The sequence below is a fragment of the Bufo gargarizans genome, chromosome 5, assembly GCF_014858855.1.
Source record: "Bufo gargarizans isolate SCDJY-AF-19 chromosome 5, ASM1485885v1, whole genome shotgun sequence".
Taxonomy (NCBI): domain Eukaryota; kingdom Metazoa; phylum Chordata; class Amphibia; order Anura; family Bufonidae; genus Bufo; species Bufo gargarizans.
The window spans coordinates 228,366,682-228,388,906 of NC_058084.1; the positions used below are offsets into that span (position 1 = coordinate 228,366,682).

The 22,225-nt window shown below is 42.3% G+C and overlaps 1 protein-coding gene across 1 annotated transcript in view; it reads left to right on the forward strand.

Moving 5' to 3' along the window:
• MOCOS (molybdenum cofactor sulfurase) overlaps window positions 1–22,225 on the forward strand; it is an 869,883-nt gene that overhangs the window by 604,264 nt on the left and 243,394 nt on the right. The window contains exons 8-9 of the mRNA XM_044295461.1: window positions 17,863–17,968; window positions 18,197–18,335. Coding sequence (XP_044151396.1) covers window positions 17,863–17,968; window positions 18,197–18,335 — 245 coding nt within the window. The remainder of the gene's footprint in view (window positions 1–17,862; window positions 17,969–18,196; window positions 18,336–22,225) is intronic.

Consider the following 22,225-nt stretch of genomic DNA (forward strand, 5'->3'; position numbering starts at 1 on the left):
TCTTTTAATTCTTAGCGATATCCAGGAGGAGGAGGAGTGAGTCGGAGGCAGGCTGAGGCTGAAGGGGAGCGCCGGTTCATGTAAGCCATATGACCACCACGATTGGACAAAAATCGTGGTGGTCAACAGATACTATTCTGCCCAGAAACCGAAGCTAAAGGCTTGGTTATCTCTGGGCAGAAGCAGGAAGCCGATTACATTTTGGGGAAGCGCTGCTTCCTCTAATTAAAGGTCCCGACGTCTATATACGTAATAACTGTACGGGGCATGTGTAGTTATCACGTATATAGACGGATTGCGGACGTGAAGGGGTTAAGATCTTGTTTCCATTATAGGTCAAGTCCCCTATTTCTCTTTTCCGGCTCAGTACATTATCCCAATCACAGGAACATTGCATTTTGGCAAGAATACTACGTGGGGGGCCACCAACCGGGGATTTTTTATTAAAGAACCTGTGTGCACGTTCAACCATGAATTGTGATGAAAAGGATTCTCGACCCATAGCGTCCATCAACCATTTCTGAATAAATCCCCCTGGGTCATCCCCCTCTGATCCTTCAGGGAAACCTATCAATCGGATGTTCCCTCTACGTGCCCAGTCGTCCAGACCAGTTAGTTTTTCCTTAAGGGTCCGATGTTCTTCATCTATCATCTCATTTTTTTCCCAGTAAAGAGACTTCGTTTTTTGTGGCCTTTAGAGAGATTTCAGTTTCTTTGACTCTGGAGCGAAATTTATCCATGTCATCCCGGATAAAGGAAATATCAGATTGCATTGAGCCCACAGTAGTTTTTAATGTTTCTAAAGCTTGGTTGGTTATTTTTAAGGCCTCAAGAATATCCCCCAATTTTTGCTCAATTGTTTCCATGCGGATATATATCTGATTATCTATAGCCTCTTTTTCAATATTATCAGGGAGCATTACCCCATTTCTGATCTCTTCCCTTTCCTCTAAGCGGGCAGCAGATTTCATTGTACCTTTTGCTTTAGTGGGGGAGGATTTTAAGTACCTCTCTATATTAGATTTGGGACTCTTCCCTTCTATACCTTTAGGAGACATAGTACCAAGAGATTTCCTATTTATTGTTTTTGGTGTTTTTGGGGCCATGTTCCGACCTATTTATTTATTTTGCTCACAGATGTTCCTATCTCTTATGGTTAGAGCCAAAAAGTCTGAATCTGCCTACACCGCAAAGATTTAAAAGTCCTTCACAACTCCGGGACACCTCTGTACAGGGACACCTTCAAGCAGGCCTTTACAATGTATTTTAGATCCTTCTGTAAAAAACAGCTAGTCATCAGCAGTATTCATCAGCAATATTTGGTCAGTCTGTTAGTATTGTTAGTAACCCAACCGATATACCCCACAGTTAGTAGCCTTTGGGTAACTTAGTAGTTTAACAGTTAATGATACCATTATTCAACCAATCACATGGCTACCACCAAACTTGCCCGTCCTTGGCTCAGACAGTTAATGTGTCAGGATCCACTGCGTTGTTTCATGTCCCAGACAGTTGCTGTAATCCCCTTCCACCGGCGTCTCTATGACCTGCTATTCTGAGAGAGCTTCATAAAGTCATTGCACCGGCCTGTAATTCATCACAGGCTCATACGTAATCTCCTGGGGCAGCTACCTTCTCCTCTTGCCAGCCAGTAGCACACCTCACACCAGAATCGGGGTACAGCTCCTTCAGCTCCTTCGGCCGATGATGCATCGCCTCGGCCACCTGCGGTACCCTCTCACAGCCCGCAGTGCACCAGGTCCATGCGTCGCACCGGCCTGAGGTTCTTGTATGCTTTATGTTTATTCATGTGCCAGACAGGGTACCAGCGAGACACTCTCACTGCTCGCTGTACACTCCACCCCGCCGGGCTACAGGCACAGCCAACGTATCGCTGGTCACCACCGTCAGGAGAAGGAGCCTACCAGCCGGTCCAGCGCAGGTACCATACCGCTAGCCCTCACGCAGGCAGTTGGTCAAGCGATACAAGCGCCAAGGGAGAGGAGATTGGGGAGGCTCAGAGCAGCGGGGGACGGAGGCCCGCAGCACGCCTACGTATCGACCGGCTATATAAAAATATCACATGACCTAACCCCTCAGATGAACACCGTAATAGATTTTAAATAAAAACCGTGCTAAATAAACAATTTTTTGCCACCTTACATCACAAAAAGTGTAATAGCAAGTGATCAAAAAGTCACACACCCCCCAAAATAGTGCCAATTAAACCATAATCTAATCCCGCAAAAATCATACCCTACCCAAGGTAATCGCCCAACAATGAAAAAATTTGGGCTCTCAGACTATGGAAACACTAAAACATTATTATTTTTTCTTCAAATATGAAATCATTGTGTAAAACTTACATAAATAATAAAAAAGTATACATATTAGGTATCGCCCCATCCCTGACAACCTGGTCTATAAAAATATCGCATGATCTAACCTGTCAGATGAAATTTGTAAATAACAAGAAATATAAACGGTGCCAAAACAGCTATTTCTTGTTATCTTGCCTCACAAAAAGTGTAATATAGAGCAACCACAAATCATATGTACCCTAAACTAGTGCTAACAATACTGCCACCCTATCCCATAGTTTCTAAAATGGGGCCACTTTTTTGGAGTTTCTACTCTAGGGGTGCATCGGGGGGGGATTCAAATGGAACATGGTGTAAAAAAAAAAACAGTCCAGCAAAACCTGCCTTCCAAAAACCGTATGGCATTCCTTCTGCACCCTGCTGTGTGCCTGTACAGCGGTTTATGACCACATATGGGGTGTTTCTGTAAACTACAGAATCTGGGCCATAAATATTGAGTTTGGTTTGGCTGTTAACCCTTGCTTTGTAAATGGGAAAAAAATACTAAAATGGAAAATCTGCCAAAAAAGTGAAATTTTTAAATTGTATCTCCATTTTCCATTAATTCTTGTGGAACATCTAAAGGGTTAACAACGTTTGTAAAATCAGTTTTGAATACCTTGAGGTGAGTAGTTTCTTAGATGCGGTCACTTTTATGGAGTTTCTACTCTAGGGATGCATCAGGGGAGCTTCAAATGGTGTAAAAAAAAACTGTCTAGCAAAACCTGCCTTCCAAAAACCGTATGGCATTCCTTTTCTTCTGCGCCCTGCCGTGTGCCTGTACAGTGGTTTATGACCACATATGGGGTGTTTCTTTAAACTACAGAATCTGGGCCATAAATATTGAGTTTGGTTTGGCTGTTAACCCTTGCTTTGTAACTGGAAAAAAACATTTTTATGGAAAATCTGCCAAAAAAGTTACATTTTGAAATTGTATCTCTATTTTCCATTAATTCTTGTGGAACACCTAAAGGGTTAACAAAGTTTGCAAAATCAGTTTTGAATACCTTGAGGGGTTTCATTTATAGAATGGGGTGTTTGGGTGGTTTCTATTATGTAAGCCTCGCAAAGTGACTTCAGACCTGAACTGGTCCCTAAAAATTGGGTTTTTCAAAATTTCAGAAAAATTTCAAGATTTGCTTCTAAACTTCTAAGCCTTGTAACATCCCCAAAAAATTTAATATCATTCCCAAAATGATCCAAACGTGAACTAGACATATGGGGAATGTAAAGTAATAACTATTTTTGGAGTTATTACTATGAATTATAGAATTAGAGAAATACAAACTTGGAAATTTGCATTTTTTTCTTCATTTTTGGTAAATTTGGTATTTTTTTTATAAATTATTTTTTCTTTTTTTTAACTTTATTTTACCAGTGTCATAAAGTGCAATATGTGATGAAAAAACAATCTCAGAATGGCCTGGATAAGTCAAAGCGTTTTAAAGTTATCACCACTTAAAGTGACACTGGTCAGATTGTTTAAGGTGAAATAGGGCTTAAGGGGTTAAACAAGAATATAACAGCAGTATCTAACGCTTGTATTGAACTGTCAGAAATGCAAATGTATTAAATTGCCCAAAATGGCAGTTTTTTTTTAAACCAAAATATAACTCAAGTATTTAAAGCACGTATTTCACTGTGACAAATGCAACAAAGGCCCCAAATCTAAGGTCTTGCAAAAAATTGGTGTTATTTTTGAACCCAGTATATAATTGAAGTATTTAAAGCTTATATTTCACTGTCACAAATGCAACAAAGGCCGCAAATGTAATATTTTTCCCAAATTGGGTGTTTTTTTAAAACCAGAATATAACAGCAGTATCTAACGCTAGTATTGGACTGTCACAAATGCAACAAAGGCCCCTGATGTAGGGTCTTGCAAAAAAAGGGTGTTTTTTTCAACCCAGTATATATTTTCAGTATTTAAAGCTTGTATTTCACTGTGACAAATGCAACAACATGAAAAGGTTCTCTAAACGAGCTATTAACCTAATAATCTGAATCAACTAATTAACTCTAAACACCTGCAAAAGATTCCTGAGGCTTTTAAAAACTCCCAGCCTAGTTCATTACTCAAAACTGCAATCATGGGTAAGACTACCGACCTGACTACTGTCCAGAAGGCCATCATTGACACCCTCAAGCAAGAGGGTAAGACACAGAAAGAAATTTCTGAACGAATAGGCTGTTCTCAGAGTGCTGTATCAAGGCACCTCAGTGGGAAGGAAAAAGTGTGGCAGAAAACGCTGCACAACGAGAAGAGGTGACCGGACCCTGAGGAAGATTGTGGAGAAGAACCAATTCCAGACCTTGGGGGACCTGCGGAAGCAGTGGACTGAGTCTGGAGTAGAAACATCTAGAGCCACCGTGTACAGGCGTGTGCAGGAAATGGGCTACAGGTGCCGCATTCCCCAGGTCAAGACACTTTTGAATCAGAAACAGCGGCAGAAGCGCCTGACCTGGGCTACAGAGAAGCAGCACTGGACTGTTGCTCAGTGGTCCAAAGTACTTTTTTCGGATGAAAGCAAATTTTGCATGTCATTCGGAAATCAAGGTGCCAGAGTCTGGAGGAAGACTGGGGAGAGGGAAATGCCAAAATGCCTGAAGTCCAGTGTCAACTACCCACAGTCAGTGATGGTCTGGGGTGCCATGTCAGCTGCTGGTGTTGGTCAGCTGCTGGTGATGGTCCACTGTGTTTTATCAAGGGCAGGGTCAATGCAGCTAGCTATCAGGAGATTTTGGAGCACTTCATGCTTCCATCTGCTGAAAAGCTTTATGGAGATGAAGATTTCATTTTTCAGCACGACCTGGCACCTGCTCACAGTGCAAAAACCACTGGTAAATGGTTTACTGAATATGGTATTACTGTGCTCAATTGGCCTGCCAACTCTCCTGACCTGAACCCCATAGAGAATCTGTGGGATATTGGGAAGAGAAAGTTGAGAGACGCACGACCCAACACTCTGGATGAGCTTAAGGCCGCTATCGAAGCATCCTGGGCCTCCATTACACCTCAGCAGTGCCACAGGCTGATTGCCTCCATGCCACGCCGCATTGAAGCAGTCATTTCTGCAAAAGGATTCCCGACCAAGTATTGAGTGCATAACTGAACATAATTATTTGAAGGTTGACTTTTTTTGTATTAAAAACACTTTTCTTTTATTGGTCGGAGGAAATATGCTAATTTTTTTAGATAGGAAATTTGGGTTTTCATGAGCTGTATGCCAAAATCATCAATATTAAAACAATAAAAGGCTTGAACTACTTCAGTTGGTGTGTAATGAATCTAAAATATATGAAAGTCTAATGTTTATCAGTACATTACAGAAAATAATGAACTTTATCACAATATGCTAATTTTGCTAAGAAGGACCTGTATAATTGCAGTATTTAAAGCTTCTATTTCACAAATGCAACACATTTCACAAGGCCGCAAATGTATTATCTTGCCCAAAATAGGTGTTTTTTTTAAACCAGAATATAACAGCAGTATCTAACGCTAGTATTGGATTGTCAGAAATGCAGCAAAGGCTGCAAATGTATTATTTTGCCCAAAATTGGTGGGTTTTTTAAACCAAAATATGATAGCATTATTTAAAGCTTGCATTTCACTGTGACAAATGTAGCAAAGGCCCCAGATGTAGTATGTTGCATAAAATGTTTTCTTTTTTTTACCCAGTATTTAATTGCAGTATTTAAAGCTTGTATTTCACTGTGACAAATGCAACAAAGGCTTCAGATGTAGGGTCTTGCAAAAATTGGGTGTTCTTTTCAACCCTTATATAATTGCAATATTTAAACCTTGTATTTGACTGTAACAAATGCACATATGCTGTGCTTGTGCATTGCACTTTCACAAAATGGCCACCGATGCCCACCTAACTAACAGACTTATAAAAAAAAAATTTCTGTGTCACTGGGCTCAGGGCAGGGTAAAGAAATGTTACACATCACCCACAAAACAAAATCGCTGTAGATCGCTGAGTTAACAAGCACTTCTAATAACATATTCTTTCCTATTCTCTCTCTCACAGCAGCAACATTCTATTCCTACACTAGTAAGAACAGAGTGACGTGCAGCGCTACGTGATTCCATCTTATATAGAGGCTAGATCATATGCTGCACTGGCCAATCACAGCCACACCATTAGTAGGCATAGCTGTAATGGCTTCTAAAGGCACATGAGTTAAACGCTTGTCGATTGGCTGCTCTGCAGCCTTTCAAAAAAGCTCTATTACGTAGCTAACCGAACTCAAACTTTTACTGAAAAGTTCGGTTTCGGGTCCGGGGTCCAAAAATCCAAAAGTTTGGTATGAACCTGAACTTTACAGTTCGGGTTCGCTTAACCCTAATTATGGGAGAATTTTTTTAAATGTTTCCCTATATATGGGCCTGACAACCACACAAGGTGTTGAAGCACAGATCACACAATTCACGGATTACACCGTTAACAGCAAAAATGTGGATAGATTATGAGAAAAAAAAATATTGTTTTCACTAATATTCTTCCTTTCTCTGCACCGACACACAGAAGGTGTTGCTGCACAGATGTCACAAGTCACTGCAGACACCTTCTATATAGCAAAGGAATAGCTATTTTGCAAAGTATTTTTTTAAAATGGAGTACTACTTTGCACAATTAAATTGCTGCCACCACACACAATAGTCTTTAAAGGGACACTGACAGGTCTTCTGAGGATAATTAGCATAGTGATGCTCAAGCCAAACAGGTATTCGGCCGAGCATGCTCGCTCATCACTATAGACTACCTCACTTTTTTTTTTATGAATGAGGCATGGATTTTGGAGGAATTCAACACCTGCGATGACCACGTGTAATTGAATTTCCTCATGCCAGCCCACACATATCTGCCACTACCCAGAACAAAGAATGGTTCTTGTCTTATGTGTATACAGCGGCATAAAAGTCCTTTTATGTCAGGTAAATGCTTAATTTTTGGGGCCTGTACTGGCCGACAGTTACATATTTATCCTGTGACCTCCTAATGTACCTACACCCACAGAATGCAAAGTTCTTTGCTGTCAGGTGAATGCCTATTGCCTAATTTTTGGGGCCTGTACTGGCCGACAGTTAAATTTTTTTATCTCTAGCCACATAATCACACCCTTGTCTCACTCCTCTGCCCCTTATTATGGTGGAGTATGAACCGCATTTACCATACGGACCTTCTAATGTGACAGAGTCATGTGATTGTGCCCCCCACCCCGTACCGTGCCCCTCACCCCGTACTGTGCCCCCTTATACCTTGCATTGTGCCTTCTTACCACACCCTGTGTAGTCCCCTCTAGTCATTCCCTGTACTGTGCCCTCTTTTGCCTTTTTATCCGGTCATGGTATGGCAGTTTTATCCGGTCACTGTACAGAGGTGTTATCAGGTCAATGTATGGCGGTGTTATCCAATAACTGGATGGCCATAACTGTATACGTTTCCCTGCCCACACCATCCTTTTTCAGACCTGGCAAAATATGCAGATTGCGGTGCTAAGGACCTTTGCACCACAATCTGTGTCAGAAATACGCCTAACAGACGTATTTCTATATAATAAATGACCACCTAATTGTATTCGGGAGTAGCGCTAATACCTTTATATTATATAGATTCTAGTGTATTATACTGTGCCCTATATTTCCCAGTAGAAAATGATCCTTGGGAAACACAGTCCCCACCACTGACCACCAGGACCAGGTAGCGCTCTGTCAGTACATGGCAGCCTCCCCTCTCTGCCATGCTGCTCCGCTGTGTACTGGTGCTTATTCTGACACTAGGGCTGGGTTCACATCCTATTTTTGCCATCCATTTAATGCATACCAAAAATGTATGCGTTAACAGATGCCTCAGACTGATGCCATACAGTGGCGTCCGTTCACCATACAGTGGCGTCCGTTCACCATACAGTTCCATGGTAGAAAAATGTATGCATTTTTTTTAATGGATTCTGCTGGATACAAAAATGTGGAGTGCTGCACACTTGTATACATCAAACCGGTAGGAAATTAAAATTTTCTAGGCTCCTGCAGAGCATATTTTTGAGTTTCCCTTTAAGATACAAATAAATGGCCCCTGATTAAAATGCATATATTTTGTGGGCATTTTTGCCAATGATCCCCCTCTGGTATGTCACTGTCCATGTTGTGAGACTATTTGTGCACTCATAGTTTGTATTTAGTGGCTGTGAATATGACCTGAAGGTTTTTCAGCTTTGCCTGCTATTAAAATCAATTAGCACGATGTGAACGCGCGGTTTGCGAACATTTGATCGTGAATGCACGTTTGCGAATCATCAGGGCCACTGTTCGTCCATTACTACTAGGGATGTTGCTAAGCTCAGACAAAGACATTGCAGCCTTCTCATTGGCCCAAAAGCAAGAATCAGGGAGGGATCATGGTTTCAGATGAAAAAAATCTATAATATTCGAAAATACAAATATATCACTATATTATACTATTAATTTGCGATTAATTCACGGTTCATACGCCACCATAATGAGAGGTAGAGTAGTGATACAAGGGTGTGATTTTGTGGCTAGAGATAAAAAATGTAACTGTCGGCCAGTACAGGCCCCACAAATTAGGCAATAGGCATTCACCTGACAGCACAGAACTTTGTATTCTGTGGCTGGAGGTACATTAGGTACATTAGACAAAAGTCCCCATAGAAGAGCAGTATTTGTGGATAAAGACCACAATCACACCAGTAGAAATTATTTATTCAAATAGTTTTTTTCACTCTGTGTAGATGCGGTAATGCAGCAAAACCGTAGACAAATGCTGTACTACCTAAATGCACTATATAGAAAGTATATTATTGGTATATAAAACCCCTTCTTCAATAAGTTTTTTTGGGGGGAAACTGGTATATCACACCAGTAGAAATTATTGGTTCCAATAGCGTTTGTCACTCTGTGTAGCTGAGGTAACGCAGCAAAATCGCAGACAAATGCTTCACTACCTAAATGCACTATATAGAAAGTATATTATTGGTATAAAACACCCCTGCTTCAATCATTTTTTTGGGGAGGCAACTGGTAAATCACACTAGTAGAAATTATTTGTTCCAATGGCGTTTGGGACTCTGTGTGGCTGCAGTATCGCAGCAGAACCACACACAACTGTTGCACAATATAATTGCATTATAATATACTTTCTATGCTAGAAAGTATATTATAAGTATATTACACCCTTCAGTATGTCACACCTATCGATAGCACTCCTATACCAGTCCTTAAAAGGACTTTTGTGGCCCTATTATCTAGCGATTTGTGTCCCTAACAGTCTGTCCCAGCTCCACACAACAACCTCTCCCTACACTGGCAAAATACTGAATGTAAAATGGTGGCCAGATCAGGTTTATTTATAAGGTATAAATTGGCTGCCCTGTACCACCTGATGGATGTGTCATGGGTCAAAGTTCTTCACAATGTAAAAGAATATGATGGGCGTGAATAATGCCATAGCAAATTAGCAAAGTTTGCAGCGAAACGACCTCCGGGCGAACCGCAAGGCCATCTCTAGTCATGGAGCATCCCGGTCATCCGGCATCTATTTTCCACACTGAAACATTATTTTGATAGTATGTATAAGCCACACGGGGCCCCCACGCTGCAAATTTATCATGTAAACACCAAATTTTAAAAAATATTATAAAATATTACATTATTATAAAAAAATATATATAATTTAGCCCCTTCGTCACCCGGCTCCCATGTGTGATCAGCTACATCATCATCATTGAGTTCTGTCTGCACGTCACTGATGTTCTCCTCAACCGTCTCTGGGTCAGGAGCCTGACCGCTCGCAACAACAGCTACCACGCCACTCTCCTCATCACTACTTGCTCGCATAGTGGATGAAAGGACAGAGGCAGGTTGAGGACAGGTGAGGGCACAGGGCCTTATCCTGGACCATGCCAACTAAGGCCTCTTTCACACGGGCGTCATTTTTTTTTGCCCGGATAAGAGGCGGGTGCGTTGCGGGAAAATGCACGATTTTTCTGTGCGAGTGCAAAATATTGTCATTTCTTCACAGAAGTTTGGGTCTGGGATTGGTGTTCTGTAGATTGTATTATTTTTCCTTATACCATGGTTATAAGGGAAAATAATAGCATTCTGAATACAGAATGCATAGTAAAACATCGCTGGAGGGGTTAAAAAAAATTACAAAAATTTAACTCACCTTAGTCCACTTGATCGCAGAGCCCGGCATCTCCTTGTGTCTCCTTTGTTGACTAGGACCTGTGGTGAGCATTAAATAGAGGTAAAGGACCTTTGATGATGTCACTCCGGTCATCACATGGTCTTTTACCATGGTGAATCACCATGGTAAAAGATCATGTGACGTACCATGTGATGACCGGAGTGACGTCATCAAAGGTCCTTTAAATTTTTTTCTATTTTTATACAAAAGGCTTTTCAACAGATGAGTGCAACTATTAACGGCAAATGTATTTGTATTTCACCAGTAATACACGGCAAAGGGGACTATAAAATATCTTACTACACCGCAGAACAGCAATTAGACCACATTTTTTTTCTTTTTTTACACAAAAGGCTTTTCAACAGATAAGTGCAACAATGAAAGACAAATATATTAGTAATTTCCAAGTAATACACAGCAAAGTGGGCTGTAAAATATCTCACTGCACCGCTTGAACGGCAATTAGGCCCACATTTTTTTCAATTTTAACAGAAAAGACTTTTCAACAGATAAATGCAACAATAAAAGGTGTATATATTTGTATTTTGCCAGTAATACTCAGCAAACTGGGTTGTAAAATATCTCACTGCACCACAGAACAGCAATTAGACCAACATTTTTGTAATATTTTTACACAAAAAGCTTTTCAACAGATAAGTGTGAAAGGTCTTTAAACACATAAGGCGAAGATATTTGTATTTACCCAGTAATACACGACAAACCGGGCTATAAAATATCTCACTGCATCGCTGAGTGGAAAATATATTTTTCCTTTTTCCACTAATACATGCAAAAATGGGCTTTAAAGCAAATAACTGCACCGCTAGGCGGCAAAGATATTTTTCCACTAATACATGCAAAAAAGGTCTTTAAAACAGAAAACTGCACCGCTAGGTGTCAAAAATATTTTTCCTTTTTCTACTTATACACGCAAAAAAGAGGCTTTAAAACAGATAAGTCCACTGCTGACCAGCAAATATATTTTACTTTTGCCACTAATACATGACATAAAGGGCTGTAATTTTCGCACTTCACTACACAATGGCTTATAAGCCCTTTTTCCCCACTAATAAAAGCCAAAAAATGCTTTAGAACATATAACTGTACCGCACTAGGGCAAATAAAATGAAGAAATGTTTTCTTTGTAAAGAACCCTGTTAATGCCTCTATCAAACAGCACTTGCACCCTAATAAAAACGGTTTGCTGAAATTACAGAGCTGTATAATGGCAATTTGTATCGCCAGTCAGTGCAGCAAAGTGTAATCTGTTTGTTCCTAGTAACCAGGCTGTCACCTCCGTGACTGAATCCTGTTGAACAGAAATGCAGTGGAATGATTCCTCCCTATCCTTGCCCTACACCTTGAATAATCTTTCCCTGCACTTGTAAATATTTTTTTTTAGCACAATGATTATTTTTCTATCACTGTCCCTAGAGCCTGCAGACACGTCTTTCCCTGCAATAAGTAATGGCAGAATCTAAGATGGCTGCCGTATTTATATGGCTGTGACATCACAGGGCTGGCTGCTGATTGGCTGAAAGCATGTCAGTATGGGTGATCCTGCCTTTCCAGACTTCCTTTGTCAATGTTCTCACACTTGCAGCCGCCATTTTTGAAAAAATGTGATTTGTTACTACAAAGGACGAGATTCGTATTCGGTGTGAATCGAACTTTTCCTAAAATTTGTAATGAGTTCCACTTCGTCAGCTTCAATTTGCTCATCCCTAGCGATCACATTAGCCCAGAGACAGATAGAGTGGGGAGGTGGCAACAGCATGAGGACTCAACAGAGTGGCACAGTCACACAGTGGTGAGGGAGGCAACAGCAGGAGGAGTGAACACAGTGGCCCAGTCGCAGAGTGGTGAGGTGGCAACAGCATGAGGAGTCAACACAGTGGCTCAGTCGCAGAGTGGTGAGATTGCAACAGCATGAGGAGTCAACAGAGTGGCCTAATTACATAGTAGTGAAGTAGCAACAGCCTGAGGAGTCAAAACAGTAGCCCAGTCACAGGATTGGGAGGTGACAACAATAGGAGGAGTCAACAAAGTGGGCTAGTCACAGAGTGGTGAGATAGCAACACAGTAGCCCAATTACAGAGTGTTCAGGGGCAACAGAATAAGGAGTCAACACAGTGGCTCAGTCACAGAGTGGTGAGATAGCAACAGCATAAGGATTCAATACAGTGGCCCAGTGACACAGTGGAGAGGATGCAACAGCATGAGTAGCCAACCCAATGGCTCAGTCACAGAGGGTTGAGGTGACAAAAGAATGAGGAGTCAATATATTGGCCCAGTGAACACAGTGGCTCAGTCACAGAGTGGTGAGTTGGCAACAGAATGATGAGTAAAGCCAGTAGCCAATTACATAGTGGGAAGGTGGCAACAGCATGATGAGTCAACACAGTGGCCCAGTCAAAAATTGGGGAGCTGACAACAGCATAAGTAGTCAGCACAGTGGCCAAGTCACAGAGTGGGGAGGTGGCATAGCATAAGGAGTCAATATAGTGGAACAATCACATAGTGTTGAGGTGGCAAAAGCATAAGTAGTCAACACAGTGGAACAGTCACAGAGTGCTGAGGTAGCAATAGCATGAGGAGTCAACACAGTGACCTAGTGACAGAGTAGTGAGTGTGGCAACAGCATGAGAAGTCAATACAGTGGCCTTATCACAGAGTGGGGAGGTGGCAACAACATGAGGAGTCAATACAATGGCTCAGTCACAAGGAAATGAGGTGATAACAGGAGAAGAAGCCAACACAGTGGCCCAGTCACAGAGTGTTGAGGTGGCAACAGCATGAGGAGTCAACAAAGTGGCCCAGTGACAGAGATGGGATGTGTCAACAGCATAAGGAGTCAACACAGTCGCCCAGTAACAAAGCATTGAGGTGACAGCAGAATGAAGAGTGAACACATGGCCCAGTCACAGGGTGGTGAGGTGATAACAGGAGGAGGAGTCAACACAGTGGCCCAGTCATAAAGTGTTGAGGTGGCAAAAGCATAAGGAGTAGACACAGTGGCTCGGTCACAGAGTGATGAGGTAACAAAAGCATGAGGAGGGAACACAGTGGCTCAGCCACAGAGTGGTGAGGTGGCAACAGCATGAGAAGTCAACATAGTGTCGCAGTGACAAAATAAATAGCTGGCAAAAGCATTAAGAGTCAACACAGTGGCCCAGTCAAAGAGTTGGGAGGTGACAACAGCATGAGGAGTCAACACAGTAGCTCAGTCACAGAGTGGTGAGGTGGCAACAGCAGGAGGATTCAATGCAGTGGCCAAGTAACAGACTTGTGAGGTTGCAAGAGCATAAGGAGTCAACAGAGTGCCCATCACATAGTAGTGAGGGTGTCCACAGCATGAGGAGTCAACACAGTGGCCCAGTCACAGGATAGTGAGGTGAAAACAGCATGAGTAGTTAACACAGTGGCCCAGTTACATAATGTTGAGGTGGCAACAGCATAAGGATTCAATGCAGTGGCCCAGTGACACAGTGGAGAAGATGCAACAGCATGAGAAGTCAACACAGTGGCCCAGTCAGGCCCAGTCACAGAGGGTTGATGTGACAAAAGAATGAGGAGTCAATACATTGACCCAGTGTACACAGTGGCTTAGTCACAGAGTAGTGATGTGACAACAGCATAAGAAGTCAACATAGTGTTGCAGTGACAAAATGGCGAGGTGGAAATAGCATAATAAGTCAACACAGTGCCCCTGTTACAAAGTGGTGAGGTGACAACAGCATGAGGAGTCAACACAGTGGCTCAGTCACAGAGTGTTGAGGTGACAACTGCAGGAGGATTCAATACAGTGGTCCAGTGACAGAGTTGGCTTTCCGCCTTAGGCTCAGCCGTGAAAACATTTAACCAGGGGGCAGTTAGGGTGATATAGCATCCTTGCTCATGCTTATTGGTCCAGATATCAGTGGTTATGTGAAACTTGTCACTGATGGTGTTCCGCAGCGCACATCAGATTTTTTTCACCACTTGTTCATGCATGGCAGGTATGGCCCACCTAGAAAAGTAGTGGCAGTTGCCATCATGACATTTTTAAACTGTTGGAATGGCAGCATTTCAAAGGTCAGGAATATTTTTATGCTGGCATTCAGGGCCAGGGCTCGCGGGCGGGTAGGGGGGTACTTCTCTTTCTTTCCAGTGTTTGGGGGATGGACAGCTGAATGCTTCCATGGGACACTGTGGAGATGCTCGGTGATGGTGGTGTTGGTGTTGTTGTGAGATCCTCTCTTTGTGGGGTGGTAGGTGCCACTGTCACTCCAGAGGGGGAGGAAGATCGCCGAGACCGCAGCAGAAGAGGGAGCAGGAGGAACTTCAGGTCTTTTTTTTTCTTCAGGTGTCTACTCCACTGCAGCTCATGCTTTGCAGTTAGATGCCAGGTCATGCAGGTGGTGCTCAGGTTTAGAACATTTATGCCTCGCTTCAGGCTCTAACTGCACAGCATGCAAACCACTCGTATCCTGTCGTCAGCACACTGCCTGAAGAACTGCCATGCCAGGGAACTCCTTTGCACTTGCTTTGGTGTGCTATGTCTCTTGACGGGTTCAGCAATAGCAGGTGTACCGGTTGGGGGCAGGCCGCTCAGCTTTTGCACCCTTCTCCCTCTTTTGCTGTGCAGCTGGCGCTACGTGACCCCCTACCTCTTCCCCGGAACTGCACATGTCACTTGGATGACCAGGATGCCATGTGAGGTCTAGGACTTCTTTTATCCTCCACATCTTCTTCTACCCACTCCTCACCCCTGCCCTCCTTGCTGGTCTGCACAGTGCAGAAAGTCGCAGCACATCTGTGTTTCATCATCATCATCAGAGACGCGCTGCAGCGGTCCTCCCACGTCCTCATCCTCAAACATAATTAGTTGGGCATTAGTGTACTCAATCCCTTCCACTTCTGGAATAGGTGGATGGCCCATGGAAACCACACCAGCAGAGTCATCAAAAAGCATAAGTGACTACTGCATGACTTGAGGCTCAGACTGCTTGGCTGATGTGCAAGGGGTTGAGGTGGAAGACCTGGTGGGAGACAATGTGAAGGAACTGGAGGCACTCTCAGCCATCCAATATGCTACTGCCTCTACTTGTTCTGGCCCCACCATTCGTAGAGTGGTATTCCGGCCTACAAAATGACAAAGAATGTCCTGTCACCTGCTTGCACCAGAGGAAGCTGTTTCATATGGGCATGTAGCTGACACAGATCGACAACATCCTCTCCCTATAGCAGGAGCACCACCACCAATACCAGCAGCACCGCGGCCACAGCCCCTATTTGATTTAGTGGTCATCCACTAAATTGTCTAACAGACGAACAATTGTATTTCTGTGTCACGAATGCAAATTAAGTGTTTTGTACTGGAAAAAATGGCTATAGGTCACCGACAGAATTAACAGACAGATTAACTATTGTATTTCAGTCCTAATGCCAATTTCCCACAGAAGAAGCAAATGCTCGTTCATCTGGTGATCCAGATGTTTTCACAGGTTAAAAAATCATTGTTTGCCGGTGGAAGATTGTGGTATCTAATTACGATCTGCTGCCGGCAAACAATGATCCAATATAGGGAAGAGCGATGGTATAATGATCGCTCCTCCCTATGCTGAGGAGGAGATCGCTGCATGTAATAGTAGCGGTCCCCTTCGCTAGCAAGCAGATGATTGTTGGGAAATCAGGCGGTACGATACAGCCTTAAAGGGGTTCTGCAGTTTTTTTAAACTGAATATCTATCAACTGGATAGATCATCAGCATCTGATCGGCGAGGGTCTGACACCCGGGACCCCCTCCCTCAGCTGTGTGAGAAAGCAGTGGCAGTAGCACCGCGGCCTTATCGCTGTTTACCGCAGGCCTAGTGACGTCACGACTAGTATCAATGGCCTGGGCGGGGCTAAGCTTAGAGCCTGCGGTAAACAGCGATAAGGCGAGAACGCCGCGGCAGAGGCCTGTCGGACCCCCGCCGATCAGATGCTGATGATCTATCCAGAGGATAGATCATAGTAACATAGTAACAAAGTACATAAGGCTGAAAAAATACATTTGTCCATCCAGTTCGGCCTGTTATCCTGCAAGTTGTTCCAGAGGAAAGCAAAAAAATAAAAAACTGTGAGGTAGAAGACAATTTTCCCCACTTTAGGAGAATAAAAAATTCCTTCCCGACTCCAATCAGGCAATAAGAATAACTCCCTGGATCAACGACCCCTCTCTAGAAGCTATATCCTGTAATATTATTAAGCTCCAGAAATACATCCAGGCCCCTCTTGAATTCCTTTATTGTACTCACCATCACCACCTCCTCAGGAAGAGAGTTCCATAGTCTCACTGCTCTTACCGTAAAGAATACTTTTCTATGTTTGTGTACAAACCTTCTTTCCTCCAGATGCAGAGGATGTCCCCTCGTCGCAGTCACAGTCATGGAGATAAATAGATGATGGGATATATCTCTGTACTGACCCCTGATATATTTATACATATTAATTATATCTCCCCTCAGTCGTCTTTTTTCCAAAGTGAATAACACTAATTTTGATAATCTTTCAGGGTACTGTAGTTGCCCCATTCCAGTTATTACTTTAGTTGCTCTCCTCTGGACCTTCTCCAGCTCTGCTATGTCTGCCTTGTTTACAGGAGCCCAGAACTGTACACAGTACTCCAGCGATTTGTAAAGTGGTAGGACTATGTTCTTATCACGGGAATCTTTGCCCCTTCTGATGCAACCCATTATCTTATTGGCCTTGGCAGCAGCTGCCTGACACTGTTGTTTGCAGCTTAGTTTGCTGTTTATTAAAATTCCTAGATCCTTTGCCATGTCAGTGTTACCAAGTGTTTTACCATTTAGTATGTACAGGTGACTTGCATTATTCCTTCCCATGTGCATAACTTTACATTTTTCAGTGTTAAACCTCATCTGCCACTTATCTGCCCAAGCCTCCAATCTATCCAGATCCATCTGTAGTAGTATACTGTCCTCATCAGTGTAAATAACAGTTTAGTGTCATTTTATATACTAACCTTTTATGTGGTACAGTGTTAAATGTTTGGAGAAGTCCAGATATACGACATCCGTTGATTCACTGCTGTCAAGTCTAGAACTTACCTCCTCATAGAAATAAAAAACTGCAGAACCCCTTTAAGGCAACTGCCGAGTTGTCAATAGTCTGAAATTTGCATGAGCTGTCCTTAATTTCCAGAGACAGGTAACTATCCATTATAAAGACACATTTATTTATATACTATATGTTACTACAACATGTGTTCCAGTTCTCATAGCTATGTTTCTTCTCAGGACCTGTGGATGCAAGTTCACCTTCACTTTCTTTAGTGAATGAAGCCCAGTACCTTCTGATAAACACAGCAAGCATTTTTCACCTAAGTCAACAAATACCATTCAGGTATGATGGGATTTAATAAAAATTTGTATGACAAGGATGTTTTTCATGTTTTACATATGACATTCGATTGATTTCAGATAAAAGTAATGCAAAGGTAATGCGGAGTGCCCTTTTTTGTATGCAATTTTATAATCCAATATCACATTTAAAGTCTGCAATAAAATCTGTGAAATTGACATTACTTACATTTTATCTCCTTATAATGGATCCATATTGCTTTTATTTTAGAGAGTACACAGACCCTGCAGATAGATTTCAATCTGATCAAATGACTCAACGCTTCCGAGCCAATTTAGTTGTTGACAGCAAAATACCTTTTCAAGAGGAGGAGTGGAATGAGCTTTTCATTGATTGTTTACACTTCAAGGTACAATGATTGCTATTATTATTATCATTATTATTAGTTTTATCAAGATTATTGTTCACTCACAGAGCTGAATATTTTTATTATGCTAATAATATATACCAATATGTCTTGTAATATGTATATGTCTTGTTTTCATTTTCTGTGTTACTACTATTTAATTCAGCGGTAGATAATTAACGTCACTTGCTAGCTGGTTTTTGATACCTAAACTTAATTATATAGAAATCACAGTGGAATGTTTTCCACAGTATATAGATAATTAGAAAGAGAAACAGCTGCAAGTCATAAATGCCCATGAAGTATCAATAGTCTGGATTTACAATTGAGGATTATTCAAAATAATGACATAAAAGGAGAGATGCACCAAAAAGCTTAGGCTTGTTTTACATTTGCTTCAAACAGATCCAGCAGGTTGTTCCAGCTGGGAACAGTCTGTCGGATCCGTGAATACGGGGCGCAACCGTGCGTTGCCAAGAAACCACCCGGCCCTATTCACTATAATGGAGACCCCCGGAGATCCAGCCGCTCTCCGACAAATATGCCAAGGAGCAACCAGACAAATACCGCTGCATGCAGCAGTATTTCCTGGGTAGCAGATTAATCTCTGCCATTCCCCATTATAGTGAATGGGGCTGGACGGTATCTTGCCAAATGTGTAAAGAGTGACACAATAGGCACATGGTGCTACTTTTGCTAGGATTATAGACCCTAGTGTAGGAACTAGTCAGCCAGTCTTGTATTTGAGCAATATTAAAGGGGTTGTTACTGCTACTTATATTGATGACCCATTGTCAGGATAGGTCATCAATATCTGATCGGTGGGGTATGACACCTGGCACCCCCGCACAATCAGCTGTTTGAAGAGAAGGTGGTGCTCCATGTGAGAGCTGCTTCATGTTAATTACACTGCATGTCATCTCAGAAGTGCAGTGTAATCACTATAGATGTTTCGAACATAAAATTTTCCGTTTGCGAACGGCGAACCCCAATTAACTTCTATATGAGTGGTGTCTTAAATAGTGCTATTCCTATCAGTTTAATCCCTGTTACGTCCCCTATCCAGGGACGTGTGTCGAATTGATTAACCATTGTCGAATTAACAAACCATTACGACATCCTGGAATAATTTAGTTCTGAGCTTTGTACTTGATTTGTATTGGAATTGTTGGGGATTTTTTAAATTGTCTGCATTATTTCTAATAAACTATTAAGATAATTTATTATAATTTTGTTTATTCTATGTATTAAAAACCCACCCATACAACTTAAAAAAATAAAATAATAAAATTGAAGTTTTTTCGATGAAAAAACATCCAGCCGTCCCGATCGCTTTTGGTCTGATCATAATGAAGCAACGGCCTTATCATCTGGGGTGTGGCAACATTGCCAACAGACTCATAGAGGTGATGATCGCATCATTGTGATACGCAAGCCCCTTCACCACAACAAGGTAACGATCACGAAAGGGGAATTGACACTTGTATGTGCCTTTTTTTTTGTTTTGTTTTTGCAGCCACAGTGCAGCACCAGAGGCCAGAAAAATTAGGCATGTACACATGCCTGAAAAACAATGCTATTGTTGCAGCCGCAACATTGATGTTTTCAAGGCAGAAAGGTGACTAAAACATTGCGGCTTGAACCCTAGTTGGTGGCAGAGAATTCACGAAAGTCTTTCGGTATGCAGACATTAAATACAGCAGAGTGGGGACTATTTTGAGGCCAAGGCATGTCATCAGGCCTTTTGTTAGTTAAACGTATATGTGCTGCCACGCAGCTTTTACTGTCTAGCAGTTGTTATTACATGTTATGTTACTATATTATTTGGTATGATCCTACACCCCTGCTGTTTCTGGCTAGTTGGTTGTTCCCACCCTCCATTTCCTGCTGTAACTCCATTTTGTATAGTTGTTGTGAAGAGACTGCAGAGTGAGGGAGCTGTGTAAATTTCCCTATGAAAAAGCCTCTATGTTCATATCCTTGCTACCTTGAAGCATAAAGAAGCATTGGAAAACACCTCTGGAGTCTTTATTCATTGAGTAAGCTATCTGTTAAAGTGATCAACCTGCTGCATACATCCTTATAGACTGGGTCTACAAGAAGCTTGTCGCAGGTACAACCGATGCTGAGACAGAATAGTAAATTTCTAGAAGAATCCATCACATGGCTATCTCTGCAGCCTCAGAAACGTGAGTAACTACGCGCCTGTGTGAAGAACTAACACCCTAAGACAGGAAGCCATCTTCAGGCTGTGCACTGAAAGTTCAATGCCTGTGTGTCACTGCCGCAGTCACCAGAAGCATTACTCTGCATATGAAGCCAGCCACCTACTGAATGCTCCATAACTGTTACAGCCTTTACTGCCAGGGATTGCTGGTCTGTGCTGTGGACCCATTTCCCTAGTAATACCAGCTTATACAAGTTTTGCCTTTATTGGGGAGCCATAAGTACCTTTTGAACTGTGCAAGGACTGTGTATCATAGCTATATAAAGTCCCAAGGATTCATCATTGTCAAGCTGTTTGGGTTGTGAATCCAATACCTGAATCTACTGAAATACTGTATATTCCTGCCTGTATAAAGTGATAGTGAACTATGCACTGAGCTGAGCTATCCAGTCTGAACCAGTTGCAGCACTAGCTGGCTCATTGTCACAAATATCCAGCTCCTCAGCTCAGCCTGCTTACTAACAGAAGTCACTACCTACAGAGCTGAGCTCGGGCAGATTTCTAACAAGACATCAAAACTACAGCACTTGTCATTATGTCTGACAGAGATCCCACAGAGTTACCTGTATTTAATCAAGATAAAGCAAACTCCTTACTTCATTCTGCTCGTCCTGTTAGAGCCCCTCATCCATCCGTGAAGGCAAGGGAGGCTTATGAAGCAAGTAAGGAAGAAACATCTAGTAACCTGACTGCATTATGGGAGAAGACTTTAAGTTGTATAACAGCCACTAATGAAACTAGCAACAATTCTGAGCAATTGAACACTGCTCTCTCAAGGGTTAAGAAGGCATTTGAGAACTATAAAATACTTTCTGAGAAGTACTATTCCCTATGGTCTCATTCCAACATAGAGGAAGCTGCATTGGAATTAAAGGACTTTATTTCCACTGACCAGCAGAGGCATAGCACATATCTTGAAGCAAAGGCACAGATAGAAGGTAGATTAGCACAGCTACATGAAACTACATCCTGTAAATCTGCTTCTTCCAGACACTCAGGAAAATCATCTAGATCTGCCCGCTCCTATCATAAATCCTCTTCTAAGTCACTGCGGTCCTGCTCTGTAAGGTCAACACTGAGCGACCAAATAGTCAAAGCTCGCCAGAAGGTTGCAGCAGCCCAGGTTCAAGCCGCCTGTTCTGAAAGAGAAGCAGCCATCAAAGCAGAAGCTAAACGCATTCAAGCAGAAACAGAGGCTCAGCTAGAAATCCTTCAGAAGAATAAAGAAAAAGAAGTAGCCTTAGCTGAATTATCTGTCTTGGAACAAACCCTATTGGAAGAAGAAGGAGCAGCCTGTCCCAGCTTGGCTGCTTGTCAAGACCCTGTTGAAAGGACCCTACAGTTTGTCTTAACCCAGAACCACGACAATGCAGTCCCACCTACAGTTGGAGATTCTTCTCATAATCATCCAGCAAGTGGATCAGAAGGCAACGTGTTGCCAAATCAAGCTGGTCAACTACACACACCTACTAACAGAGACACTCCCCAACAACCGCATGTCACAAAATTAAGTGAACCAACCTACGCAGCTTATGTGCCACCACAACCCTATGTGAATAGAGATTACAAAGGCACAGCAGAAGACTACAGAATGAACTCTATACCCCCTGTGATACAGCTCTCTTCAGCTTCAAATGCTCAGAGACCTTCAGACGACAGACCCTTA